At 51.9% G+C, this 26976-nt stretch overlaps 12 protein-coding genes across 12 annotated transcripts; 4 read left to right on the top strand and 8 right to left on the bottom strand.

Annotated features, from left to right (window-relative positions):
• Positions 1-173: 173 nt before the first annotated feature.
• EDD37DRAFT_615706 (uncharacterized protein) lies at positions 174-3037 on the bottom strand. The gene is made up of 2 exons (XM_062815617.1): positions 400-3037; positions 174-292 (listed from the first exon to the last, which is right to left on the bottom strand). The coding sequence occupies exon 1, from the start codon at positions 2930-2932 to the stop codon at positions 623-625; it is 2310 nt and encodes a 769-aa protein (XP_062674859.1). The 5' UTR covers positions 2933-3037; the 3' UTR covers positions 174-292; positions 400-622.
• Positions 3038-3133: 96 nt separating this feature from the next.
• On the bottom strand, positions 3134-4695 carry EDD37DRAFT_615705 (chaperonin 10-like protein). Its single transcript, XM_062815616.1, has one exon. It carries the CDS (start codon positions 4312-4314, stop codon positions 3208-3210), a length of 1107 nt encoding a protein of 368 aa, XP_062674858.1. The 5' UTR covers positions 4315-4695; the 3' UTR covers positions 3134-3207.
• A 366-nt stretch (positions 4696-5061) lies between these two features.
• Positions 5062-7204, bottom strand: EDD37DRAFT_30740 (MFS transporter). The gene is made up of 2 exons (XM_062811281.1): positions 5742-7204; positions 5062-5688 (listed from the first exon to the last, which is right to left on the bottom strand). Exons 1-2 carry the CDS (start codon positions 6959-6961, stop codon positions 5106-5108), a joined length of 1803 nt encoding a protein of 600 aa, XP_062674857.1. The 5' UTR covers positions 6962-7204; the 3' UTR covers positions 5062-5105.
• Positions 7205-8376: 1172 nt separating this feature from the next.
• EDD37DRAFT_603881 (uncharacterized protein) lies at positions 8377-9013 on the bottom strand (the record flags this gene model as incomplete). Its single annotated transcript, XM_062814693.1, has 3 exons — positions 8377-8720; positions 8772-8949; positions 8999-9013. 3 exons carry the CDS (start codon positions 9011-9013, stop codon positions 8377-8379), a joined length of 537 nt encoding a protein of 178 aa, XP_062674856.1.
• A 352-nt stretch (positions 9014-9365) lies between these two features.
• EDD37DRAFT_30710 (DNA-directed RNA polymerase III subunit C11) lies at positions 9366-10226 on the top strand. The gene is made up of 5 exons (XM_062811275.1): positions 9366-9515; positions 9566-9769; positions 9822-9934; positions 9984-10168; positions 10217-10226. The coding sequence occupies exons 1-4, from the start codon at positions 9503-9505 to the stop codon at positions 10017-10019; spliced, it is 366 nt and encodes a 121-aa protein (XP_062674855.1). The 5' UTR covers positions 9366-9502; the 3' UTR covers positions 10020-10168; positions 10217-10226.
• Positions 10227-10915: 689 nt separating this feature from the next.
• On the top strand, positions 10916-13263 carry EDD37DRAFT_615684 (translation elongation factor EF-1 alpha). Its single transcript, XM_062815615.1, has 7 exons — positions 10916-11016; positions 11073-11192; positions 11294-11361; positions 11420-11478; positions 11627-12798; positions 12850-12899; positions 12950-13263. Exons 2-7 carry the CDS (start codon positions 11188-11190, stop codon positions 12973-12975), a joined length of 1380 nt encoding a protein of 459 aa, XP_062674854.1. The 5' UTR covers positions 10916-11016; positions 11073-11187; the 3' UTR covers positions 12976-13263.
• A 593-nt stretch (positions 13264-13856) lies between these two features.
• On the bottom strand, positions 13857-15478 carry EDD37DRAFT_30599 (gluconate 5-dehydrogenase). The gene is made up of 4 exons (XM_062811261.1): positions 15190-15478; positions 14245-15104; positions 14053-14155; positions 13857-13985 (listed from the first exon to the last, which is right to left on the bottom strand). The coding sequence occupies exons 2-4, from the start codon at positions 15000-15002 to the stop codon at positions 13956-13958; spliced, it is 891 nt and encodes a 296-aa protein (XP_062674853.1). The 5' UTR covers positions 15003-15104; positions 15190-15478; the 3' UTR covers positions 13857-13955.
• On the top strand, positions 15437-18471 carry EDD37DRAFT_30693 (uncharacterized protein). The gene has a single exon (XM_062811271.1). The coding sequence runs from the start codon at positions 15870-15872 to the stop codon at positions 18258-18260; it is 2391 nt and encodes a 796-aa protein (XP_062674852.1). The 5' UTR covers positions 15437-15869; the 3' UTR covers positions 18261-18471.
• A 1-nt stretch (position 18472) lies between these two features.
• Positions 18473-21020, top strand: EDD37DRAFT_30443 (aarF domain-containing kinase). Its single transcript, XM_062811233.1, has one exon. It carries the CDS (start codon positions 18610-18612, stop codon positions 20602-20604), a length of 1995 nt encoding a protein of 664 aa, XP_062674851.1. The 5' UTR covers positions 18473-18609; the 3' UTR covers positions 20605-21020.
• A 415-nt stretch (positions 21021-21435) lies between these two features.
• EDD37DRAFT_603875 (uncharacterized protein) lies at positions 21436-21852 on the bottom strand (the record flags this gene model as incomplete). The annotated part of the gene is made up of 1 exon (XM_062814692.1): positions 21436-21852. One exon carries the CDS (start codon positions 21850-21852, stop codon positions 21436-21438), a length of 417 nt encoding a protein of 138 aa, XP_062674850.1.
• A 1451-nt stretch (positions 21853-23303) lies between these two features.
• On the bottom strand, positions 23304-24547 carry EDD37DRAFT_603874 (uncharacterized protein; the record flags this gene model as incomplete). The annotated part of the gene is made up of 4 exons (XM_062814691.1): positions 23304-23593; positions 23695-23987; positions 24017-24333; positions 24494-24547. 4 exons carry the CDS (start codon positions 24545-24547, stop codon positions 23304-23306), a joined length of 954 nt encoding a protein of 317 aa, XP_062674849.1.
• A 1223-nt stretch (positions 24548-25770) lies between these two features.
• Positions 25771-26901, bottom strand: EDD37DRAFT_615645 (putative RNA methyltransferase; the record flags this gene model as incomplete). Its single annotated transcript, XM_062815614.1, has 2 exons — positions 25771-26832; positions 26887-26901. The coding sequence occupies 2 exons, from the start codon at positions 26899-26901 to the stop codon at positions 25771-25773; spliced, it is 1077 nt and encodes a 358-aa protein (XP_062674848.1).
• Between the last annotated feature and the right edge of the window lie 75 nt (positions 26902-26976).

Below are 26976 nucleotides of genomic sequence, written 5' to 3'. Positions count from 1 at the left end.
GTCACCGTCTTGAATAAGTGTATCGGATGTTTGGCTTAATCAAGGCTTCGTTGTTTATTGAGGATCAGCACGCGTTGGGTGCGGTACAACTTACCAGCCCGGTTCCGGCTTTGAGGTTGACATTGCACAGGAAAGTCATGATGCACTGCACAGCAAAGGGGGAGTATCAACGATAGGTACGCCGCCAACATGATAATGAGGGGGTGATCGTGATGACAGGCATGGTTCGGAAGGCGCGATTGGCGACGGACAGGTCGTAGCACCTAGAGCTCGAGGAATGTGGGCAGGCCACATGGACGGGTCTGTGAGTGGATGAAGCGGACAAAGACAACATACTGGAAACGGTGCTGCGAAGGGAGGTTGGTTGGAAGTTGGAACAAAGGGTCGATGTCAACATACCAAAGCCTCGTCATTTCTGGATTCCACTCCCTGATTGGACCATCTCACGTCGGACAAATTTATGCCCAGGGGACATGGACTTCTTCTGCAGCCTCGATTGAATGCCAGGCTGCTCCTGAAACACAGGATCTGTGCTTTCAAATTGGCAAGACGGCGGACTTTGCTCACAGTCACTTCCTCTCTGCAAGGGAAGTGATACATATTCGGCCACCAACATACTCAACTATTCTAACAAGCTCAATTCATCCTCAGATTCGTCATCCAGATGGCTCCATCTTTTCCTTTTGATTTTCTCTTTTTTGCTGTTCTCATTCTCATCCCCTCCCAGATTGCGCTTCGGCCTTTTGAACACGAAATCACCATCGCTATGAGTTTCATACTCACGACCGAGACCTTTTCGCGGCTGCCCAGCTGGATGTGCGATAGCAGAATTGCTCGATAATGCTGCAAGAGCCTGTCGAGACTTTAGATCAGATGAGCTCCTTTGATTCTGTTCGTGGCCGGCTTGGATGAAGTGCCGATTGACCGGTGTCTTTGCAACCCATTCTGCAATATGATCATCCCACTGATACTGCTTCAGGGTTTTGCTAGACGGGGTATGTGGACCACTGGCATTGCTTTGCTGTACCTTCGCAGCAACTGCTTCATTAATACCTTCAGCCCAACGCACTGCGCCCGCATCCACGTGATGTGCAGCAGCATAGGCCATGGCTGCCAGTGAACAGATTTCGGCAAGTGAACGGCCCAAATCCTGATAGTGACCACAATCTAGCGCCAGAAGGTGCGGGATGATTTGTTGTCCAGCTTGAGTCCCCTGCTTTACCGCATAGAACGCAGATAATGCAAGAACAATGTTTGACTTTCCTTTCTCTGTCAAGATTGTGTCCAGGCTGTTGAGTAGGCCTTGACATACCTCAAGTCCATCGATCAAGCGCTGACAGATATCCACGAACAACATCTGAGCCCCAAGACAACACTGGTACTCTGACAGCTCTGAGTACACGTCGAGCTCAATGGACATTTGCGCACTTCTGGAAAATTTCTCAACCAATGGACGGTATTGGGCAGCCACGGCGCTATGACAGTGAGACCAAATGAGGGTGAGTGTATACGCCAGCCTTTTGAACAGCGCCTCGGACATCACATGGGCGTTGTGGCTGCTTGAATGCACACCATGCCGCATTGAAGACCCAGCTCGCTCTGTGCGTAGAAGCACACGCTGATCAGATTTGCCAGCGAGTGACATTGAGCCAGCATATATGGTCTCCAACAACAATACGTCAGCATCTCCCGGCCCTTCTCCTTCGCCCTTTAGGCCTCTCAGGATGACGAGGAAAGCCAGTTGTCTGAAATGGATAAAGCGTTCGATCACCGCGACAGGATCATTGGCCTCCGTCACCGCTCGTAAGGTCCAAAGAATCCGTATCTGCAAATCGAACACTTTGTCCTCCCAGTGTGTAACATCGTCCAGATAGGTCTGATCTGGCAAGTGATGGAAACCAACATTCAGGTCCAGATTGTGCGTGTGCGCCTCGAGCAACCTCTTCCGCATAGCATGTTGAAAGTCACGCACGGAAGGGTCAATCCACCACCGGCTTGCAAGGTGGAACGCAGCGCTATCCAACAAGGCACCGCTCTTGACCATGCATGTTATCGTGTAGATGCCACAACTTCGGACTACATGCCTAAGCATATGCCATCCTTCTTGTGAGTCACCGAAGAACTCTTCGATTTCCTGCAATTGCGATCCGATGAAATCGTGCTGTCCATTATAGCCATCATTCTTGACGTCGTTTTGCTTCTGCTGTTCGACCACATGCTTGGAGACTTTATTCAGGGCCATCTCGAACAATGAACGTGCGCCCGGTTTCCTAACAAGCTTCTCGGAATCATCCCACGCGGACGAAAGTTCAGGGTCGGCTGTAACAGATAGAAAGGTCGAAATCGTGGAACATCCTTGACGTAGGATGTCCTCATACTCCTTTCCGAGGTGTGCAGTACCGGGTGACCATTCGTGCGAGAAGGCTTCACACATCGTTACCGTTACCTTGTTGTCCCAAGGTTGAGTCGTCTCGTCGGGCCATGCGCGCGCTTTCGCCTCAGTAGTGTTGTTATGCTGGCCTATCGCAGCAACTTGTCCGGTCGAGGCGGCGGAGAGGGCAAGCTCAGCACTATTTCGAGGTGTCTTGACCTGGCGGTGAGGATTTATCCGCTTGGCCTGCGGCGTCTTTGGAGCAGTAGTCCTGCGTGTAGAGTAGTTCTTCCGTGGTCGTTTCGTCCCCGATTTGCTGTTTGCAGTCAACCAGTCCGAGGCTTCGCTTGTTGATTGTTCATCTTCGCGGAGGCCATCTGCCTGCGCTCTTTCCCCCTGCTGAGCAGCAAGGAAGCTTTGATGCCACTTTTCGACACGATTAACGAAGGAGGTGAGGTGTCGGAGGATTCGATTACATCTCGAGGCTGTCCAGGGCGCTGGCGGAGGACGTGGGGGAAGGGAGAGACTACCCAAAGAATCTCTCGCACCTGCAGGTGCCATTGCCAGCAAGGAAGATACTTGATTGTGGATAGAAACAAAGCTAGGGGTTAAAACAAAGTGAGTTGAGCGTCACGTTCCATATCTGTTTAGTGGTGCCAAATTGCCTATTTGGCTACGCGTCTCCATCACGCGTCTAAGTTATCGTTCACAACCCCGCCTTCTGAAGCTTAAAGAATAATTTCACTGGGGTAGAACCCTGCAGGTCTCCAGGTCTCCATGACGTGAAAGATATCTGTACATATTGTGGCCACAGCATTGATTGGCCGTGAACTAGTCTACGCCGGGATCTGATACACGAGCTTCCTCCCTCTGACTTGACCGTCTCTCAACCTATTCAAGCCTTCCGCGACCCCATCGAGGCCCCCAGGAATGACTTCAAATGGATGACCCGAGAACTTTCCTTGCCGGAGTACCATTTCAAGCCACTTGAAGAACCCGACAGCGAAGTCGACGTCCTCCTGAGCATCTTCAGCCGACGGCTGCTTCGGCATGCCAGGCTTATACGCACCATCATGTCCAGTGCCGACGTATGTGTACAAGACCTGGACATTGCCTGGAATCCCAGCGTCATCATATTTGTTCGCGCCAGAAAAGACACTGAGTATCCCTCCATCCATCATCTGACTCACATCCACCCAGCTTCCGTTCTCGCTGAAAGCATCAACAGCGTGCGTCAATGAAAGCTTCCTATCTTCCACAACTTGGCGCACATCTTGCTTCACTTTGTCCATACCCGATCGGTAATCCAGGAGTACATCCTGCATGTCGAGCAGAGTGCTCAAGTATGCGCTACTACCACCACCTATTGCAATGATCGGGCCAATGCCCGCCAGCTTGGCAAGCCTGATCGTGAAAGTCCCCAGCGCACTTGTGGCCGCATACACCAGCAACGGCTTGTCGTTCTTGTCGGCGGCCTCAGGCTTCCACGGCGCCGCAAAGCCTTGCCTGCGGAACAGAGTTATTGCTGCCGTAAGACTGACCAGCGGAATGGTACTGGCTTCCTCGAAGGTCATGCTCTCGGGAATCTTGAAAATTGTGTGCTCTGGGGCGGTCGCATACTCTGCGTAGGCGCCGTAAGGCTGGCCCATGGGATGGAAGGCAGCCACTCTGACCCCTATCTGGAGGCTGGTAACATCTGACCCGAGCGCAGCAACAACTCCTGCGAGGTCATCTCCTGAGTTCAGCGAAAAGCCACGAGAAACAAGGTGAATCCAGTCTTTAGGGTTGGAAGCCGCGGCATGGATCTTGATCAGCACATCATTCGCCTCAAGAGAAGTCGGGACGGCAACTGTTGTGATAGTAGTCGATATCGGTGATGTTGGATGAACAACCACCGACTTCATCACCTCTGAAAGCTCAACTTTGGAAGACATCGAGAACATTTTTGACTGAGGATTTCCGCACTCGAGGTCGATAAGGATGATCAGATACTTAGGGATGGTCTTTGCAAGCTCATAGGGAGCTTCACACCTTGCATCCTCAATGTATATGTTGACACTCTTGCTGCACCGTTATCGTGCCTAGCAATGCATAAGATGTGCACAGTTGCAAGCCATGTTGTACATCTCACCGCTGCTTACCCCATGATACAGCACAACTAAGGTAGCACATCTCGATAGTCCACGATTTGAAGCCATAATTCTCAGCACCACATTACTAAGCTTTGTAAGATTCTGGACGCCACATAATAGGCCAAGGCTGCGAATACAGGGGCTCGAGGCTTGCGGCTTACCGGCTAAACAAGACGACATCCATCTTCTTTACTTGACTGTACGATTACAGCGGCCGCACCCTGCGCATCGTCTTACAAGAACTTGCTCGTCCGTTGAATTGGATGTGGTCGTATGGGATTGAACTCGGACCGGAGAAATTACCACAATACCATCCAGGAAGCCGACTAAGCCGGTACAGGAACATATCATATATACAAAAGAGCCCGGCGTCAAATCCAGGTAGATACCTGGATAGTACAATAAGCCACGACTCTATAAGGTCCTGGCAACTTGACTCAATACTGGCAAACCCAAGGCCAAAATTCTTGCAGGCCCTGAAGTTCATCAAAGCTCGGGTTCGGCCCAGACCCTGAACGTCTTGAGGCCTAGTGAAGGCCTGAATTTTCTCTCATCCTCGGTTTTGGGCCCGGCCCTGAACGTCGTCAAGCCCTGAATTTCACCTAGGCCACATCTACCGGCACGCGCTGCACAGTCTCATCAGAGAACTCCTTCTCCTTCTTTGCCTTCTGCGTCGCCCGCCACGAAAAGATCAAGCCAATTGCCATCAGAAACCCCAACGCGTCCAGACCTATGCCAAGGTACCACGCTCCTCGATATCCCTTCAATCGGTCCTTCCCTCCATCATTGACATGCGCTTCGACAGTCCCAGCCATACCAAGACCAATTGATATACTGTAATTGATGACAGTATTGACCAGCGACGCCGCAAGACCCTGATGTTCAGGTGGCATGTGGTTCGCCAGCACAATCACACCACTCGGGAAACTCATATCCATGCCCCACGGAGCGATTATCAGACTCACAAAAGTCTGAGCCCAGTAAGTTTGACGCACCGGCATCGTAGCCAGCAGTATGTTGCCGACCAAAAAGTTCGTCATCGACATCAGCATGACCCAGCCTGGCTGCATCATACCGCATAGATATCCTGTGGTAATGGCTGCGATGCTCCCAGATATAGCCGCCGGAACGAACATGGCGGAGGAGAGAACGATGCTCTGCCCTCGCAAAAGCTCCCAGAATTGCCTGTACGAAACGTCAGCATAACAAATGACAGAAAGCTGCCACCAAAGACTGACCATAAGAAGTAAATCCAAATACCGAACGATGCCCAACCCATACCTTCGCACCCAAACACCAGCATCGTATCGCTCGTGAACGAGTGCATCGGCACTAACGGGAACTTTGCCAGTTTCTTTTCGTACCAGAAAAACACGCCAATGAAACATGCACCGACAATAAGTAGCACATAAACGTACACCGTCTGCCAGCCTGCAACTGGACCCTGGTTCCAAGCAAAGTTGAACAGAATCAAACCGACCACACCGAGCACCGTGCCAACAGCATCAAGTTCCTTGAACGCCGGTTTGCCTCCCGCAACAGGCATGTCTGGCACGACGAAGATTGTCAAAGTGCCGACCAGAGCACAAACAATGCCGAGCACCCAGAACGACCAAGGCCACCAGACCAGCTGTGCGAAGATGCCAGAGAATAACGCGCCCATGAGATAGCCGTTCGGTGCCGTGGCCCCGAAAAGGCTGAGGACCATGTTTCGTTTCGGACCAGGCGGGTACGTTCGTGAAAGCACAGCAAGGCCGTTTGGTATCATGATGGCCGGCCCAATTCCCTGCATGGCGCGGCAGAAGGAGAAGAAGACGATTGAGTGCGAGAACGCGGAGAATCCTGCAATCAATGACCACAACGCAAACCAGTAATATCCAATCACAAACAGCTTCTTGTGGCCGTACAAGTCACCCCATCGCCCAGCGGGCAGAATGAATGTGCCGACGGTCAGGGAGTATGCGGCTGGAAACCATGATAATTGCCCGGGATCGGTGGTGTTGAATGTGCGGCCGATGACGTGCAACGGCGCGATGGACTGAGCGAGGGATGCCAGTGCGAGGAGCTGCGCCGATGTGATAACCATGACGAAGAGGATCTCGTGGAGACGGGTGAATGTAGGTGGCTCTGTGGCGGTAGGGATGCGGGAGATTGTGCTCGTGGTACTTTGTCGGCGAAGGGATGTATTTCTTGTCTCGTGACGGGCAAGTTCTCGGCTGGCACTGTTGGCAATATCGTCCGCTCTCGCAGCGCTTGTCGTCGTCTCTTTGTCGGGCACATTCTCGCGGGTTGGGATGTCGGACAGGTTCCTTGGCTGTTTCTCGAGGGAGAGCTCATCGTCGGGAGATTCCGTGCTCTCGCCAGGCCTTGCTTTGTACGTGTTCAGTGCTGCAGACGTGTTTTTCATCGATGCAGGCACTTCGCTGTAGGAGGTCGTCTGTTGAGCGCCTTCAGACATATTCCACTATAGTCGTAGACTGCTAGATGTGCCTCAGATGCTTTTCGTGTTGGGCGTGGAGAAAGATCGGCTAAGGCAACCGACGGATATGGCAATCCGGTGCTAGAAAGCACATATGGTGGAAAGATTTCATCCTTGGTTTCCTCCAGGTGCGGATTTCAACATGGGAGATGAATGCTTTGCATGTCCGATGTCACTTCGAGCCAAGGAGACGGCTTCATTCCGAATAGGCTGAATAATGTCGATAAGTTCTTTCTACCTGCACCGATATAGGTGGATCACTGCCTTGACCCACAGCCATGCAGGCCACGTCGCCAGCGCAAGGCTGTCAAAATAGTGGCGTGGTCGCAGATACCCACTTTCGTGATCGATAAGATATGGAGTGACATCTTATCAATGACGACCTTTGCCTTGTTGGGACCTTGCCTGCTCTTCAAATTCGGAGAAGGTCATTAAAAAGTCATGCAAGAGTGACACCTCCATGAAATGGAATGGTGTTCCAACTTGTCATACGTTTTTCTCTTGAATGGTTCACCACCTTGTGCTTCAATGGGAGTTCTCAAACATGCTGGTGGATGGGTCTGCGGAGAAGAAAATAGGAAAATGTCATTCAGGACTCACCTTGGCATTCCGAGATTCCGCCATCCAAGCGTCGAAAAGGGAAATCGGCTAGCAGTCACGGCAAGACGTTTGGCGGCGGCTGTTGCGAAAGTAGCGTTTCGACTACCTTGCACATATATCTTTGGATGATGCAGGAGGAGTCACTGTCAAAGAAACGCTTGAGTGCTGGCATTATCGCCCGGCTGCTGGCACGCCTTGTCAACCTGGAGCAAGCTTAGGTATCTAATACTTGGCCAAAAGCAACAGCAAGCGTCTTCGATGCTCGCGAATGGTGCAAGCTTGCAAAACATAGTCCCAAAGTCAACGATCTTCTTCTCGCATGTGTCCCATAATGCCGTTGAAAAAAGCGTTACACTCGAGGCAGGAAAAGTTGATGCATAGCACAAAGTAAGGATGAGGTTCGGTTTGGACTTTCATGATATTCGTTCAAAATTGGCCACAGCTCATCACAGTATCTGTATCGTCTCTTTTCTGCGACCTTGAGGAAGCCTGAGCATGAAAGACCTTGGCTGGCAAGGCCCCTGAAACGGTGATCGTGTGTAGGTACCGCGTGTAATGCGGTACATGCTCTTCTGGAAGTGGGCTTTCTCGGCGCCAGCAGACTACCGATTCGGCGGCTTTAGTCTGTGACAGTTTGGGCGGACAGTACAGGCGTACTGTCTCTGTTTGTGCCTCAATGTGGCTGTAGACTGGCACCCAGAGGGCTCTTCGGTCCACCTAAGGTGAACAATGCAGCTGCAAGTCATGACATCTGCAAGACTTCTTCAGCAGATTCCAGTCAATTTCTTCCCGCCTCATTCCGAATCCGAGTCTGGGCCGGCAGCTCCATCATCCTCATCGTCTGGGTGAACGTCGGCGTTCTTTAGACCTTCGTTGAGTACATATTCCTCCTTGATCAAAGTGCCTCGCAGCTCTTCAGTTCTCGGAGTACATATAGCAGCAGGCTTCCTGCCGTGGCCGTCTTTAATCCTCGGATCGCCTCCAGCTTCAATCAACATTTTGGCCATGGCCTCTCCGAGGTCGACTTCACGCTCGTTGGCGTACTTGATGGCGCAGTGGATGGGTGTCTCTTTGTCTCTTCTCGTGAGAGGATCGCACTCGAGGAATTCCACGTCCAGTAATTCGTTCATGACATCGTCTGCACACACGTCAGCTGAAGATGGTCAACGCAACTGAGCGTCCAGCTTACATGCTCCGTAGTTCGCACAGACATGTAGCAAGTGATTGCCCATCGTGTCTGTGGTATTGTTGAAGAAGTCCGCTATTTCTTCCTTGCTCTTATCTTTCAAGATGTTCACGACCTCGTGGAACAATTCGACATTGTCTCTGCGGCATGCTTCGAGGACTTGCTCCTTTGGCGAGGCACCCTGCATAGAGCTTAGCTTAAGTCAAATAGGAGACCCAAATTGCACCCACGTCGACGTCGGCCATCGTGGCCGTCAACCAGAGGCCGGTCTGATCAATCTAGGAACACTTAAGCCGCTCTTCCATTGACCAGTCGCTAAGGGTAGAGTTCAAGTCCGCGAAGCGCGAAGGTCGTGATTATGCTGTCGGAAATCCGAAGATTGGGTTGGATCAGCTGCAGATTTGAGTCTTTGTTATGTGCAAGGTACCTAGGTATGCAGTTCATATACGTTGCAGGTGACGTTTTGCTTGATCAGGCTGGCTCCCTGAGACGCTTCCAGAGCAGCACAGCCGCGGGTTACAAACATGCCAAGCAGAAGCGCGTTTCGGGTGTAGATGCCCCGGCGGGCAACGATCCGATGTTCTCCCGCCGCTGATCGTCATCTCCAGAAAACGTTTGCGCAGTTTGCACTTTGCGGAAAGATACAGATACCAAACCGTTGGAGAGGCCGAAGTGTACAACAAAGATAATCATTCGTGCTGAAGGAGGCCAGTTTTGGTACTGCTACTCATCGCATGGCTCCGACGTGTGAGTGCACCTTCCCAGATGCCTCAAAGTCGTTGCTAATGGAGTAATAGTCTGCCCTTACTGCCAGAACAGTCTCACTATCGCGCGAGCGGCTGGCACCGCAGAACACCCTGAAGGCCTGAACGCATTTACGTGCCGGACGTGCCCTTACCAGTTCGTGATGGATCGCTCATACTATGAAAAGACACCCATGAAGAAGAAAGAGAAGGACGATATTCTCGGCGAGGAACAATCCGATCTACCCGTGAACGAAGGTACGAGCAGGATGTCCTATTTGATGGGAGGGTTCATTGCTGACATCTCAAGTGCCTGGTGGCTGTCCCGGAGAGAAAGATGGAGTTAAATGCGACTCCAAGAAGGCATACTTTTACCAGTTGCAGACAAGAAGCGCAGACGAACCTCCGACCTCTTTCTTCAAGGTATGCTCCTGTGACGGTAGGTTGCCTAAGCCATCTAACTTCTACACAGTGTGTCAAATGCGCCAAACAATGGAGAGAATATTGAAAGACTCGACATGCCATTTCAGTACCTGCACCACCGACTACGGCTCCTTCGCTAGGTGAGAGTCTTGGTCGAAGGGCTTGTCGCGACACCAACGGCAGACGGCGCTGGAAGCAATGTATTCAGGTGGCAACAACAAACGGCACATTGAGGCAAGGTTCAAGTGGACGCGAGCCCTGAAGGTTTATTGATTCAAACAGAGAGAGGACGACTTCAATGTCAAAGTTTTCGAATCGACGGCGGGTCCGAGATCATATGGATACAAACGGCTGCCACTGCTTCCTGGAGAGAGGTACACGCACTCCTCGCTGCGCCATGCATCAGTGGGGAAGAGACAAGCAATGGGCAGAATGAGTCAAATACCCTATTCAGACTCGCCAGCGGTTGGGGCTGAGCGTGAAAGCGTGAACCACTGGACTGTTGTTAGCGAAGGTGGTTGATGACTCTTTGACGGCGGGGGGAGTGGTCACATCACAAGAACTAGGAGTAATAGTTTTTGCAAAACACTTTGCCCAGAGCAAACTCTGCATTGAAATTCTAGACTCAAGGGCAAATCCGCGTTACTCTGGCAAATTGTGTAAATCGTAGGTGTAGTCGCCACAGTTACGACCACGCTTCCAAGCTGGAGTGAGAAAGATAGAGGCCGGTTCCAGAATTCCTGGTTAATCTATTGGTGGGACGGATATGAGCAAGGACTGATATGCAGGTCTAAAAGCAGATGCTGAAGACCTCTTTGAGAATATCTTCCAATCATACCGTCAGACATGCGCATGGTGGGGTGATCCGAAGTGCAAAAACTGAGAGGAAAAGTAAAACGGTGCTAAAAGTGACGGCAACCTGGCGGGCCTGCGCGCTGACTCTGACTCTGACATGAGGGAAGGTGGTTCACTTGCTTTTTTGCCTGGTCCCTTGCCAAGCCGCAGGCCGCTGCCCTCTGTCGCCGCCTACAAAATCTTTCGCACACTCCCGCCAACTTACCTTCTCCCTCCTTTGTCGCTCAGTGAGTCTTTCACCCACCCCCCATACCATTACATCAAAAGACTAATCATCAAACAGCACCTCTACGCAAGCTGTAGTATCTGAGCATCTCACGCGAATTTCTTCTAGTCTCTGCCACAGAACTACAAGATTTCAACAAGACAAGACAAAACAAACACAAACAACCGCCACCATGGGGTAAGCCAAATCCAACACCAGCCTGCGCTCACGTCCAGACCTCAGATGAAACCTATCCACGATATCAATGATCTTCTCTGACATGTTTCACATCACTACAGTAAGGAAAAGACTCATATCAACGTCGTCGTCATCGGCCATGTCGACTCCGGCAAGTCCACCACCACTGGTAAGAGGAAGCTGAAAAACATACACAATCAAGATGGAAAACTCACAAAATACAACAGGTCACTTGATCTACAAGTGCGGTGGTATCGACAAGCGAACCATCGAGAAGTTCGAGAAGGTAAGCATCGATCCTTGCTTCATTTGGCCTCTTTTGAGTCACTCTGGCCTTATCACCGCCTCTACCAATTTTTTTTGGTGGGGGAGGGGTAGCGCTTACTCGCACGTGATGATATCCTTTATCAGATTGGCTGACAGACTATCAACAGGAAGCCGCTGAGTTGGGCAAGGGCTCCTTCAAGTATGCCTGGGTTTTGGACAAGCTGAAGGCCGAACGTGAACGTGGTATCACCATCGATATCGCTCTCTGGAAGTTCGAGACCCCCCGGTACTTCGTCACCGTCATCGACGCCCCAGGTCATCGTGACTTCATCAAGAACATGATCACTGGTACCTCCCAGGCCGACTGCGCAGTTCTCATCATTGCCGCCGGTACTGGTGAGTTCGAAGCCGGTATCTCCAAGGATGGCCAGACCCGTGAGCACGCTCTCCTCGCTTACACCCTGGGTGTCAAGCAGCTCATCGTCGCCATCAACAAGATGGACACCACCAAGTGGTCTGAGGAGCGTTTCGGTGAAATCATCAAGGAGACTTCCAACTTCATCAAGAAGGTCGGCTACAACCCCAAGTCTGTCGCTTTCGTCCCTATCTCCGGCTTCAACGGCGACAACATGATCGACAACTCCCCCAACTGCCCCTGGTACAAGGGTTGGGAGAAGGAGACCAAGGCTGGCAAGTCCACTGGCAAGACCCTCCTTGAGGCCATTGACGCCATCGACCCACCTTCCCGTCCTACCGACAAGCCTCTCCGTCTTCCTCTCCAGGATGTTTACAAGATCTCTGGTATTGGAACGGTGCCAGTCGGTCGTGTCGAGACCGGTATCATCAAGGCCGGTATGGTCGTCACCTTCGCTCCTGCCAACGTCACCACTGAAGTCAAGTCCGTCGAAATGCACCACGAACAGCTTGTCGAAGGTGTTCCAGGTGACAACGTTGGCTTCAACGTCAAGAACGTCTCCGTCAAGGAGGTTCGCCGTGGAAACGTCTGCGGTGACTCCAAGAATGACCCACCTAAGGGTGCTGAGTCCTTCAACGCCCAGGTCATCGTGTTGAACCACCCTGGCCAGGTCGGTGCCGGATACGCCCCAGTGTTGGATTGCCACACTGCCCACATTGCTTGCAAGTTCTCTGAGCTCCTCGAGAAGATCGACCGTCGTACCGGAAAGTCCATCGAAAACAGCCCCAAGTTCATCAAGTCCGGTGACGCTGCCATCGTCAAGATGGTTCCCAGCAAGCCTATGTGTGTTGAGGCCTTCACCGACTACCCACCACTTGGTCGTTTCGCCGTCCGTGACATGCGTCAAACCGTCGCTGTCGGAGTGTAAGTATTCTCCTTCGCCCTTCAAGATGCAGCTTACTGACGATTTCTTAGTATCAAGAGTGTCGTAAAAGCGGATAAAGCAGGCGGCAAAGTCACCAAAGGTTTGTGGGATTGAAAAACAATCAATGAATACATGCTAACTATCATGCAGCTGCTGTCAAGGCCGGCAAGAAATAGACGATTGCACGATCTTACCGAAATGGTATGGCGGGTTATGGAATTCTTCAGGAGGGGGTCTTCAGGGTTCTCATCTTCTGAAACGCTTCATGATTCGCATCTTCCAGCAATCATCAGTTTCTAGTGCTTGTCATTCTCCAGCGTTCACCACTGTACTTGCTACTCCACGGAGCATGGGTACCAAAACTGACTCGGTCACTTTCAGTGCTGCGTCAAGTCAAGTTCGATAGATAGATTTCATGTTCTTCATGAGCTACACGCTTCCAATGAATCAAGACATGAATGCCATCTTTCGTTCCGCCTTTCCTTTCTGTCTGCAAGCACTCCGTACCATGACCGTACGCGTAACAATTCCAACACGTTTGCGCCCGATCTGAGGAGACCTCCAGCGTGCAAAAGTCTCTGGCCAACCGCCTGGCATCACGCAGTCCCTTTCTTGACAATTCTCTCTCATTTGGACCCTGTCGCCCGCCATCAGCTATTGGCTACGGTTGTGGCTTTTTTCGGTCCACACCCACGTTGCCCTCCAGCGCTAAGTGGGTGCTTGACACTGGAAAAGGGTCGATCGGTGTTTCTGTGCCAGCGTGCAACATACAGTCATTGTCGTTGACATGCTCCTGGACTTCATTCCAGGAGACGATAGCCTTGGAAGTGGTGGGAACCTCTGGCGGAGCGGCCACTTGTACATGGACTAATATCCTTACGAAAGCAAGGTTACAGGACATACATTTGGAGGAATAGGGACATGTAATATCATCAAGGAGACACACTCCGTAACGCATAGGCTGATGCAGTACTTGTAACGTGGAGGACAGTACGCATTGGGCGTAGGTAATTGCTATGCATTTGTGACTGAATCACTTTGTCTGCTTTCTTCAAATCCTCTGCAGGGGAGAAGTGGATCCTGTCTTCCATATGATGCTCCCCAGAACACTGCTTTCTGAATGCATGCACCTTGTCTAGGTCCTGCACATGATCGATCACCAACATGTATATCCACCGTCGACAATCTGTGCGACTCGAACGTCAGCTAACATACCACTGGTGGACGCGAGCTAGGGCAACAAGGTGACTTACCACGTCTGAGCCGTTCAGATAGCTTGAAGCTGGGGAGGCCATCCAGACGATTGTACCTCTCAGCTCACTTGGCTCAGCCATCCTTCCCATTGGGATATCCTTCCTGCGAATCGTCAGCAAGCTGCATCGGTAAAGACAGGGACAAAACTCAAGGGTCGTGTTTCAAAGGCAAAGCCTTTCAGGAAGACTTACTCCCATGACCCAACAAGCTCTTTGCCTTCATGCTCCAGGAGGCCCTTGATCAAGTCCGTTGCCATGTAACCCGGACTCAGGCTATTGACTCTGATACCCCTGGGACCCCATTCCGTAGCCAGACTCTTGGCCAGCATCTGTACGGCACCCTTGGAGGTGTTGTATGCGGCTTGCTTCTGCGGTCGGACACAAATCGTAGCGGACATGCTTGCGATGAGAATGATGGACCCTTGAATGTTGTGCTGGAGCATGTGCTTGCCAGCCTCGCGGGCAAAAAGCCAGCTCCCATCGACGTTGATGTCCATCATTTTCCGCCAGCGGGCATATTCGTAGTTCTCGGCCTCGACGTTGTCCACGATGCCCGCTGCCGTGACAAGGACGTCGACTTTGCCGAAGTCCTTCACGATCTGGTTCCATGTTGTCTTGACGTCGTTTTCAATGGTCGCGTTGCATCCGTACGCGCGGAGTTCTGGAGCGGGCACATTTGGATATGCTTCCTTGACCTGAGATGCTATTGAAGAGATGGAGGACTCGCCAGCTTCGAGAGACAGGTCGACGCAAGCGCCCTTTGCGCCAGAGAGAGCGAACGCAGTGAGGAACTCTTTACCAAGTCCTCGGGCAGATCCTGTGACGACGCAAGTCTTGTTTTCCAGCGAGAACAACGGCAATGTTCGCATGGAACGAGACGGCGTAGAGCCAATGACGTTACACCTGAGGGGGCGTACCAAGGATGTACGGACCGAGGAACGGAACAGCATCTTGAGGTATCAATGGAAGCCCAGTGCTCGAGGAAGCGGCGAAATATGGTAGTGAGGAGCGTACCAGGTCCTACCTTCACGATTGCCTCGTTTGCTAGAAATCTAGGAGTTTTGACCCAGGCGTCCCATGAAGTCAGGCCATGTTGTAATAAAGCGTTGTGCCGCATGAAGTGACAGCTTGTGGTACCTTTGGAACTTACTGGTTCGGGCCATCTTGTCCCGGTAAGGCTTGACCACAGAAAGTCCAACGGCGCAGAGAGTAGTACTGCCTAGCCATTCTGGCTATACGGGACCGTCAAGACTGAAAGTGCAGTCGGGGTATTTGGCGTGGAAGGGTTCAGCGCGGGGTTCCTTGCGAACCACCCGCATTTGGGCGTCTGACACACCATGGCGGCTCCTTTTGCGGCAGGCTAGTGTTTCCACGACCTTGTGACCCTTTGGAAGCGATGTTGGACTTGAAGGTCAGCTTGTTGATGCATGCATGAGGAAGACGTCGCGCAAAAGGCCCGGCCTGAAGATGCTTGATATTTGACGACGCCACTTTTCCACCCTGCGTTTGCTAGAGCTGAAAGTAGCTCCACCATTGTCTTTCTCCTTTTCCCTCCGTCAACTCGTATTTGTCGCCCTAATGCACGATGTCCAGGTAAGTTTGGGGGCTATATGCGGGCACCAGCGTGATCAGCCAATGCGTGCTTTCGGCTTGACATTGGATCTAGAGGCCACCAGCAGACCAATTTCAATGAGCGTCGCATGTTTGGAAGATTTCCTGTTCCTCCCTTCTGTACCTCTTCGCGCGCGTGATGCAAGATAATTGCTGGCAGAGACAGTTGCTTACAGGAAGATATCGTGAACACCTTTCATGCCGCAATGCTATCAGTTCGCGACGAGCGTCGGTCGAGATCGAAATCTCCTGGCGGTCGAGATAGGGACCGGTCAAGATCACACTCACGCGACAACCGTGGCTCAGACGAAAGAAGTGAGTACACCAGGTCAAGCAAAAAGTATGTAGCCCCGGAGTCAGAATCGGACGATGATCGGCGGTACAAAGAGAAGAAGTCCAGCAAGAAATACTACGAACCTGAAGAGGAGGACGACCGGCGCAGGCGCACAACAAGTTCTAAGAAATACGTAGAAGAAAGCGAAGAAGAGCAAAGGTACCGGTCGGGTCGGACCGAGAAAGAGTACAGGAGGCGGGATGTCTCCGTTTCAGACGATGACCGAAGATATGAACGATCCAAGAAGAAATCGGATAGCGACTCAGACAGGCGCAGAGAGCGAGACAGGCCTAGCAGGAAGACATATGATCGTTCAGACGACAGTGATGCTAGTGACCATCGCCGGCCCTCAAGCAGCCGAGATTTGAAGAGCCAGAATGGCCGTGACTCTCGCCCCGACTATACCGAAGTTCGACCTCGTGAAGTCCGCCAATCCAGTTACACTGGCAGAGATTCTCAATATACAGCTCCTGATCGAGCCCCGTCTCCTCCTCCGACGCAGCGAACGAACTCATACACTAGCTCTAGAGGACAAAAATATGCGGAAGTTGGACAATACAAATATGCAAAACCAAGTGAGTTTGCAGAGAAGAGGCCTGAATATCAACGGTCTCGTCCCTCCGACAGCAGTCAAAGAGATGATCATAGAAGCGGCAAGCACGGTTCGAGGGAAAAAGACTACCATGAGGATAGGTACGAGACTCGTGAGCCGAGAGACAAGAAACACCATGACGACAGATACGGCCCTTCTCCAGAAACCGTCACGAAACGAATGTCCGCTCTTGCCGTTGGTGGTGGACTGGGGGCTACACTGGGAGTTGCAGGACATGCGGCGCAGACCGCAGGCGGCAAACCACCGGCTTCGCCCTTGCTAGAAGCATACAAGGGCACATATCAGTCCATTTCTCCTATGCCTTCAGCATTGGTGCTAGCAGACCACAAAGACGACTCAGACTTGTCTGACCTCGAACTCGACTTGGATGATGATCCAAATGCAGACCTTAGGAGGAAGATTCGAAAACTTGAGATGGAAAAGGAGAAGTACGCCAAAGATCAAAGAAGGAGTGTCAACCTCACGCCAATTGAAACTCGTCCTCGACGTACGCCCCAATTAGAGTCTGTCACCGAGACGACCATGATCGAGATCCAACCTGGCATGAGACGTGAACGTTCCAGCAGCAATGTCAGCATCCTGTCGCCGGGAGGCTCTGGAAAGAAGAAGAGTGTGACCTTTTACGACCCGACCGACGATGCGAAGCGTATCGCCGCAGCCCTGTCGGGTACACGTAACGCCCCTGACCCACGTCCCCTGATACAGATTCTACCCTTCTTGTCGACCGACGACCTTTTCAACCTTCGTGCCGAGTACAAGAAGCACGCCAAAGTCAATGGGCAAGGCATCAACATCGCCAAGCATATAAAGATGCGAGTTCCGGGTAACCTGGGTAAAGCAGCCTACACAACGGCGTTAGGTCGCTGGGAGAGCGAAGCATACTGGGCCAACTCCTGGTACCAAGGCGGGGCGTCAAGGCGAGAACTTCTGATTGAGAGTCTTATGGGGCGCTCGAACAGTGACATCCGCGAGGTCAAAAACTGCTTCAAAGACAAGAAATATAATGACGACTTGGAAAAATGTATTCGCACGGAATTGAAGGCAGACAAGTTCCGCATGGCGATTCTGCTCGCGCTTGAGGAGCGGAGAATGCCCGAGTCCTCACCCATCGACATCAAGCTCGTCAGGTCGGATGTTGACAGTCTGGCCATGGCGCTCGAGTCATCTGGCGGTGAGTCTGACATGATCAAGATCATCGTGTTGCGAAGCGATGCACACTTGCGCGAAGTACTGAGGCTGTTCGAGCGCACGTACGGTGTCAGCTTCCCCAGACAGATGATCCTCAAATCGCGAAATCTTGTCGGTGAGACACTGGCGCATGTACTGAATGGTGCGCTGAACAGGCCGATGCGTGATGCATTGCTTTTGCATCAGGCGATCAGTGAGACGGCGCCAGGCAAAGAGCGGACGGAGTTGCTCATTTCACGGCTTGTTCGCTTGCACTGGGAGCCTAAGCATTTGCAGAGAGTAAAGTCTGTGTACAAAGAACGGTACAGGCATACAGTGGAAGAGGCCATCAAGCGCGAAGTGTGGGCTCTGATGAAGACGACGGAAGGAAGATTCTGCGCCGAGTTTTGTGCTGCGTTGGCAGAAAGCAGTTCGTTTGAACGAAGAGGCGTGGCTATGGATATGCCGCCGGACTTGAGATAGTCGGCTTTAAATGTGCAGCATGTACTAGTAGATGGTGTCCGACCAAAATCTCGGAAATAGTGGAGGATCCCTTACCTGGTAGATTTGACGACAAGGCTGAATACTCCTTATGCGTCTGCGTCTGCTGCCACTCGGACAAACTGAAGTCTGAGATTGTCGGGCCGATATCTCCGTGAAATAATGACGCCCATGCAACGCCCCAGATCTTGACATTTGCATCATCAACTTTTTCTCCGACAGGCAGATCCTCTTTGGCGTTACTTGTAACGTTATCGCGTGTCCATCTGCCTCTTCTCTTCATGTCGGTCACGAGTTGACAACAGTCAATTTATCCCCTGAACCCTCCCTTATGGTCTTCGCAGGAGGGCGCATTTGCGCTCACTGCAGCCATAACCTCTCCAGATTCTTTCCTCGCCGTCCGATATCTCTATCGTCAACCCCATGGCAGCGGCGGGCCTTTTCGCAGGCGCAATTCCGTGCTGCATTCACTCCACCCACTCCCGAGTCGCTTGGTAAAGCGGTCCCTGCCAAAGACTTCAAGAGAACGAGGAAATGGCTGCGGCGGCTAGCATATCTGTCTCTATTCGGCGCGGCCGCCTATGTGATTGACAGGAGATACTATGCCTCGAGTCTCGCGCGATGTAGTCGGACATTCAGTTTAGGACTGATCGTTGCACTGGACTACAAGATCAATTTCAGAGAAGATCCTTGGTTTGCACAGGATATAGGCGAGGTGCATGCGCGCAGTGCCACGAAGCTTTTCCATCTGCTGAGGACGAATGGAGGGTTGTACCTCAAGATCGGCCAGGCAATTGCCATGCAATCTGCCATCCTGCCACCAGAGTTTCAGAAAATGTTCCAGAAAATGTTCGATGATGCTCCACAAAATAGCTGGGAAGATGCACGGCAGGTCATTATGGAAGACTTTGGTGGACGGACTCCGGAAGAGGTGTTTGGGATATCGTTTGATGGTGACCCGGATGCTGGAGTCATGGAGAAAAAGGCGCGGGCTAGTGCCAGTGTCGCACAAGTACATTGGGCACGTCTGAAGGATGGCCGAGAGGTTGCGATCAAGATTCAGAAGAGAGAGATCGCGCAGCAAGTAGGCTGGGATCTCTGGGCCTTCAAGGTCGTTACAAGAATCTATACCTGGTGGTTCGATATCCCACTGTACACCCTGGTCCCCTACATCACGGAGAGATTGCTGCTGGAGTGCGACTTCCAAAACGAGGCGGACAATTCCAGAAGAATGGCTGGCTTTGTCAGAGGCGAACCTCGACTGCGGGACAGAGTGTACATTCCCAAGGTTTACGATGATCTCACCACGAAACGTGTCATGACAGCCGAATGGATAGAGGGTGTGCGTCTATGGGATAAAGATGCAATCACGAAACCCTGGAAGGGTGGCTGGAGGACAGGCAGTCCCGGCAGTCATGGCGCTCCTCTCGACGCGGCTCCGACTTCTGTCACCACCTTGCAAGAAAAGGCTCGCGTCTGGGACCAGGAAATCAAACCTGACAGGACGACATGGTGGAAAGGAGAGGACGGCAAAGGCGGCCTTGGCCTTAACTTGAAGGAGGTGATGACTACCATGGTCGACCTTTTCTCCGCCCAGATGTTTCTTTGGGGTTATGTCCATTGCGATCCTCATCCAGGCAACATTTTCGTCCGACGGCTTCCGAACGGACGCTCCGAGCTCGTCCTGATCGATCATGGCTTGTACATCAACATGTCGCCCTCTTTCCGACATCAGTATTCGCTGTTCTGGAAGAGTCTGATGACCTTCGACAACAAGACCTTGAAAGAGGTCGTGAGTGATTGGGGCATCAACAATCCCGAAATCTTTGCATCTGCAACACTTATGCGACCCTACGAGGGTGGCGACCATACAGTGTCGAACCGCATCAAAGGCATAAGCGAGAAGGAGAGGAAGAAGCGCCAGTACGAAATGCAGCAGGCTATGCGCAAGGGCATCAAGGAGATTCTGGGCGACGAGAAAAAGTGGCCTCAGGAGTTGATCTTTATTGGTCGCAATATGCGTATCGTCCAGGGGAATAACCAGTACTTGGGCAGTCCTGTCAACCGCATCAAAATCACGGGCAATTGGGCTTCGAGGGCTCTGGCGGAGGACCAAAATCTCAGCTTTGCGGAAAGGTGGAAGTATTTTGGCAGCCATCTCATTTTCAAGCTTGTGCTGCTGGGGAGTGACTTGGTGTTTTGGTACAGCAAATTGAGGCAGGCGTTTGGTAGAGGCAAGGGTATGGATGATGACATGGAGCAGCAAATGCGGAAGATGGCGAAAGATTATGGCATTGAGATGAACCACAGTGTTTTTGAGGGATAGATGTATTGTCCAGCATGGGGTACTGGATTTGTATATATACCTGCATGCTCTTTTGCAAGATCGTGAGCTGGCATAGCAGCATAGAATTGTGTATGGGGTGGTAACCCAAGTCATCTAAGGGTGGCCATCTAAGTCACCGAAGCAATCGAAATGTCATCTCATCATTGACAGGCAGGAGCACGCCGTGTCAAGGGCTGCAACACCATGTCAAGGACTGTATCTTGTGGTTGATCTCGAGCAGCACGTCTTGTCGCCGAATGAGAAGATCGTTCTCATCAAAGCGATCTTCGACGCAAGTCGCAGGAAGTTTTTTGTGAATTGCTCTTAGCTTCGCAGCTCTTGCATAACCTTTGCGCGCAGGAACATGTGATGAATCTGTTGAAGTGCTCCCTGCACCCGACATGATGGCGGTGCCTGGTCTTAAAACCGGCAGCCGCACCCTTGGCTGGACACAACCGAGCGTCTTCTGCTCCGACCAGCGGCGCTGACTTTGAGATCCGGAAACCAAGAGAAACAGCCGTACAGAGGTGCTTAAGCCCTGTTCATGGCGTAGTCTTCAAGTTCGAGCGCCGCCGCTGTTGCTGCTGCGGTCAGCCTGGTCTCTCTTGTCCTCTCTTGATCATTCCTCCTTCTGCACGCTTTGCTTATCTTTCATTTGGCAATGTACGAGGCCGAGTCGTCTGGTTGGGTTGCCGAAAGAATGAGAGAGCTCGTGATCATCTCGTATGGGATCTTCAGTCGAGAATATACCACCAATGTGGATGGAGTCTCCCCAAGGTTAGAGATCTGATCGCCCGCGACACGAACCAGAATGCTCCGAAACGACTCTCGTCAGGTCTCAGACTGTACATGTGATTGAGACCTTCGATGACCGAAGTCACGGAAAGGAACTGCGGCCATTGTCTTCTGCTTGAAGTCCCGATGAGCATGAAATACCTTTCTGATTCTTCCGATGTTGGGAAGTATGGTCAGTGATTGACCTTGTGATGCTGACCTTGTTGTCTGCAATCGAGTATACCATGAAATCCGATAAACGGAAACACCGGATAAAGAGAAACAGCAGCTGAATCCATGAAAACGCCTTGGAAGATCCAAGCCCAGCCAGGGTGGCATTGTTCGAGCCAAAGTTTCCAGCCAAGCCTGGTGTAGTCGGTCCGGAAGTTGTTTAAACGAGCACAAATCTGCTCCGAAGAGCACCAGCCCAGCGCCGCAGACCGGGAACAGCACCAGACCGTCACTTTCGGTCATCTTTGCCGGGTCACTTGGCCATTCCATTCCCACGGACGGTGTTCCAGTGTTCTGTCATGCGAACAACAGGGGCCGAACATAGTGTTCGGCCCCTGCGAACTGTCGCCAGGCGCATATGCAGTTTCCATTGACGGCATAGGCATTGGGAGGTCCTTCAAGTCTTCTGGCACTGTCGACGGAACCTGAAAGTGGCTCGGTCGCTTTCTCCTTATGGAGAAACGTATTTATGGAAGGCTGCCCCGGTATTTGGGCGGCTTGAGACAGCTTCTTTTGTTTGTCTTTCGCTCTCCATTGCTTTCTTGTAGCCGAGGCCTTTAGCCCAGGGGGCCTTCTTTCTGGGCAGCCGGTTTTCCATGGATGCGCTACCGTTGGCTTTCTTCTTTGGCGCAGATAGCGCGCTATCTTGTCTCGATCAGCGGCCCCCTTGCGTCTGCTTCCTCAGCCGTCTCCGTGGCACGACGTTTCTGTGTGTATATATATATATATATATAAAGAGAGAGAGAGGGAGAGAGAGCTCAAGGCTCTGAGCTGTATCGTATGCTCGCCTATGCTCTGGCTTCAGAGCGTCTCTGATCAGGCGTACGAAATATGCTCTTCTCACTCATCACACCTCCACAAAGCCGAGTCTCAGCGCAGCTTGCATGAGCACGTGAGGAGAGCTGCATATGGGTTGGATTTGGGAGCGTTTGGGGACTCAGACTGGATTGCTGCTGATGTTCTGGGCTTGAAAGATCGTCATTGATGTGCATGTACGAGATGTCCACTGACGACAAACCACCCTGCGCGTTGCCACACTGTACGCGATTTTCCATACTTGCATGCTTTTACACAGGGCCGGCAAGAATGCGTCCTTGAGTCCTTCGAGCATCCACAAAACCCACGTTTGATGTGATGATGTCCTGCTTCGACGAATGGCGATTTTCAGCGACAACATATCGCGTGGATTTGAGATGTTTCTAATATCCAGTGTCGCGCTGTCTGCCTGTGCCCGGATTCTCTGCGTGATGAACCCAAGAGTCCATGGTCGCCACAGTAGTAAAGTCAAGGAAGCCCTTCATTAATCATGATCTTCGCGGCATAGTTGAGGCCATAGGTAATGTACGTCCCAGTGTAACGAGACGGTCGTGGCATTGACGACATCGAAACAGATGACGTTGTTGCCAGGGCCCTCTCTGCCCCTGGATATTTTAATGGCTTCTGCCATGAGAAGATTCTCAGATCCGGTGCTGGATCATTGGGAAGGACTCCGTGGTAGACGTTGTCATTGAGAACTGCGGCGATTGCTGGTACCATGCGATACTGTGTCATAAGCATGCCATACACAACGTGAAAACCGTTTGACTCGAGACGTCCCATCAAGGAGATTCTCAGCTGTTCTTGGGATTGGCCCTTCTCGCTAGAGGAGGAAGTGACTACCGGCCCAAGCTGGCATTTGTCACCAACGACAACCATTACTTTGCATTTCGGACAGAACGTAGGGCCGCAAGACGAGCAAGTCTTCCGAACATGGGCTTCCTCGTCGAAGAGTACCTCTGCCGAAACATGATCACCGATTCACCAAAGGTGCCCTTGAGTTGGTCGTAAAAGCGCTGGTAGACCTGGACAATCTCCTCGAGCTTCATTCGAACAGTTTTGAGCAGTGCATACGTCGTAGGGGCAGAAAGTGACCCGGCCACAGTGTGTTCCAGGTTGGTCATTCGGTCGTCAACGGACGCCGGATCTGCAATGTTACCAGCTTTGCCTGCAAGACTGAGTCGGTACATCCCAGATTCAAGCGCCTTCGCCCGAGAGTATTTCTGCTTTTGTTGTTCTCCGAAACAAGACGCTTCAAGGTGGACACACAATTCGGCGTCATGTTTTGGACTGAGTGCCAGTGCTGTGTTGCTTCCTGCATAACAATCCCAGCGTGCTCGTCTGTAAACCAAGCAAGCTCGACCTTCGCGAATGCAACAAGTCCTTCATAGTTAGGCGCGGTGCGATACTCTGGGTCCATATGCGCCCGCTTCAACAGATGATGCTCCAATTCCTTCAGTATCCCAGTCCCCTTCCTGTGTCCGAAAGCGGCGACAATTGGGACACGGCAGCGGACTGCCCGCCTTCGAGCAAGCTTGTGTGCTATCGTCAAAATCGAATCTCTGTAGGAAAACAGAAAGGTCCCTTCGACTTCGTCACGTCGTCGCAACCAGAGGGCTGGCCGGCGGTCCTGGTAGCGTCCGTCGAGGTCTCCTCAGTCGGCGCGCCATTGTAAATCTCCTTCCCAAACGACTTGTGAGGTTCCACACCGACCTTTCCAATGTCACTGGCGCGCTGAAACTTGGTTGACTTCTCCGTGAGCACGCTGGAGAGACCTGGACGGACAACCTGCTTCAAACTCGCATTGTTCCAAGCGGTCCTCCGACCCTTGAGAGTAGTGATTGCACTTCTGCATTCATGCCGGAAGAACACGTCGTCCTTCCCAAGCTGATACGGCGTGCAGAGGCCCTTCCGGGGTAGGGAAGCACCAGGAGATGCAGCTGGTCAGGGTGTTTGCCAAAGAACCCCGACACCGCATAGCAAGGTCTGATGTCCACCGCCACCCAGGAAAGAATACATATATATGGCCGTCATTCGTGAGCAAGGCAGCGCTTTCGCTGTGTCGTACTTGCTCATCTTGTTGCCTCACGACCAATGATGGGTCTTTCCAGCCATGCTTCATTGCGTATCACCAGGAAATCGAAGGCCGGAGATTTGATCTGCTCTGCAGGACGTGCTCCATGGCACACACTGTAGAATGGGCGATCCTTGAGATCTAGCCCGTAGGCAAGGCATCAGATGCATCGCGAAATCTTCATCCAAAGTTGAGCTGAAGTCACCGAAGAGACGACATCTGGCTGGAATCGTGGACCATTGGCCATTGTGGCCGTCCCTCAGATTGTACTGAGGTACCGGGAACGAAATAGGAAGCTCCGTCAAGCTATGGTTTGATTTCGCAAGTATCTTGATGATTCTCTGCTTTGTGGCGTTGATATATATATTTTCGCGGGTTGTCAGACTCCACCCTGAGAAAGTGACCGAGCCGGTGTCGGTGCCTTGTCGAACTCTGAGATGTAGGTTGTATCTTTGCGATGGAAGCTCATCGCCCAGGATGGACTGGTATAGTAGCTGGCGTGCCGTTGCAGGGCTTGAGAATCGCTGCCTGTACAGCAATGAGCGTGCAAGAATTGGAGAAGAAGAGTAGTGCTGCGTACAATGCAAAGAGAAAGTAGTTCGCTGGAGTGGGAAAAGGAGACATTATATAGGCGAGTGCGACGTTCCGACATCGCTCTGCTGTAACCAACATCGACTTCCCTCCGGTTTCACCGCTTTACACCCATCACTTGGTCTCAACTTTGGTTTCATTTTCACCCTCCATCTCTCATGTTTCACCCCTTCCTGTTCCGCACGCGACTCACCGTTCGCCTTCCGCTTCCATCTCTTTTGCTTCGCAGCCGTCACTTCGGCAGTCCACCTCGTCATCGATCATTCAATGAATGATCTCTGCTTCATTGTGGTCAAGCCCGTTCGTCTAGAAGCCCAGTCCCGAATTTAACAACGAATGAGGCAGCCGAACAGGTGTTGCGATCAGGGGTCTCTGGAGCATGCATGGTATTCAGCAGGACCAGCTCACCTATTGCCATACATCCTGTGCAGGCTTGGCATGTCTCCTGCAGAGCAGGTCCGGTGATGAGGCGAGGGCGACATAGTCAGAATGGAAAGGAGGACAAAAGTGACCTGGTCGGAAATGCTCGTTGTCCAATTTCTGTCGTCTATTGCTCTGTATGATGGTTCGATGCACATGGTCTGATGCATCAGCCCCAAACGGGTCGTCTCAGATCGAATTGCTCTTGCCGAACACTGTGACCAGAACCCGGGTCCTGCAAAATGGTGGATGCCGCAGCTTCATCGTCCTTGCGCACCCAGCCGTTCAACGAACGGTCTGATACCCATAAGTCCAAGCCAAACAGCCTCCTCGGTCCTGATGGTTCGGCTTCCTTGACCTGGCAAGACATTGACCCAAGCGTCGAATAATTCGTTCACATTCTTTTCTGTGATGCCCATCTTTTGCAACTCATTATCACTTTTTGTGGCCTTCTCTAAGCCCGCGACACCGCCAAACACGAGAAGGACGTGCTGGAAGTTGAGTTCAGCAGGCTTTAAGAACCTGGGCTCCATCATCACTTGAGTCAAAGGTGCACCTCGCTCGGACGTCCCAATCGTAACATCGTACCCTCCGTCGAAGGGACACTCGGTCAAGACATTCGACAAACTGTTACACTGTCTTACAGCGAAGCCCCAGTAGTAACCCTTGTCTTCCCGGGGAGCGCTGGGAGCGACAGTCTCAGCCAAGGCGTCATCAGTCAGGCGCACAGTAACACGAGTCCCCGCTGGAATGTCGTCGGCGACCTTAACCAGGTCTGGTAGGCCGACGTCTATATGAGTCCCGTCTCCGTTTGGACGAGATGCTTGGGTGACGCCTTCGCGGTATTCGCACCATTCGTTGGCACGCAGGTGGTGAGGCATATCTAGACTTGGCAGTGTCCCAGCCGTTCGTAGATTAGGATGCATTGGGAAGAGTGATTTGCGTAAGTGAGGCGGTGTTTCGAGATAGGATAGTACATGGGCTAGAAAGTGGTCTGGATGTGAGAATGCTGTATAGTCATTCCCTGCAACGGCAGGGCGGTTCTTCTGCGTCCGCTCATCCTCGTCGTCGAAGATGACCACTTCATCGACACAGAAAACTGCCAATGCTCGGGCAATTTGGCCGGCTAGGAAGTTTTTCTGGTCGTGAGATTTGGCATTGGCAATAACGCTTCCTGCTAGAGCAATAGAGAGTGTGAATGAACGGCCGCCTGACGGTTGGAAGACGGCTGATGGCTTTGATGTGTCGACTGGAACGTCTTCTGCCTTGTCCAGAGACTTCTTCTTCCTGGGCTTGTCTTCGCCGTTTTCGCGTTTGCGTTTCTAGCATTCGGCGGTTAGGATCAATACCAACATTGTGTGGTGATGGATGCTCACCATTTCTTTGGGCATGTTGCCCTATCTGAGTCCAATAAACAGACTTCAACCAGGAGATGGAAATGATTGACTGCCGGTATTGGAGTGCCA

The sequence above is a fragment of the Exophiala viscosa genome (genome assembly GCF_022695815.1).
Source record: "Exophiala viscosa unplaced genomic scaffold EDD37scaffold_1, whole genome shotgun sequence".
In the NCBI taxonomy this organism is placed as follows: Eukaryota; Fungi; Ascomycota; class Eurotiomycetes; order Chaetothyriales; family Herpotrichiellaceae; genus Exophiala; species Exophiala viscosa.
Note: the sequence above shows the minus strand (reverse complement) of the source record. Positions and strands in the feature narration are given on the sequence as shown.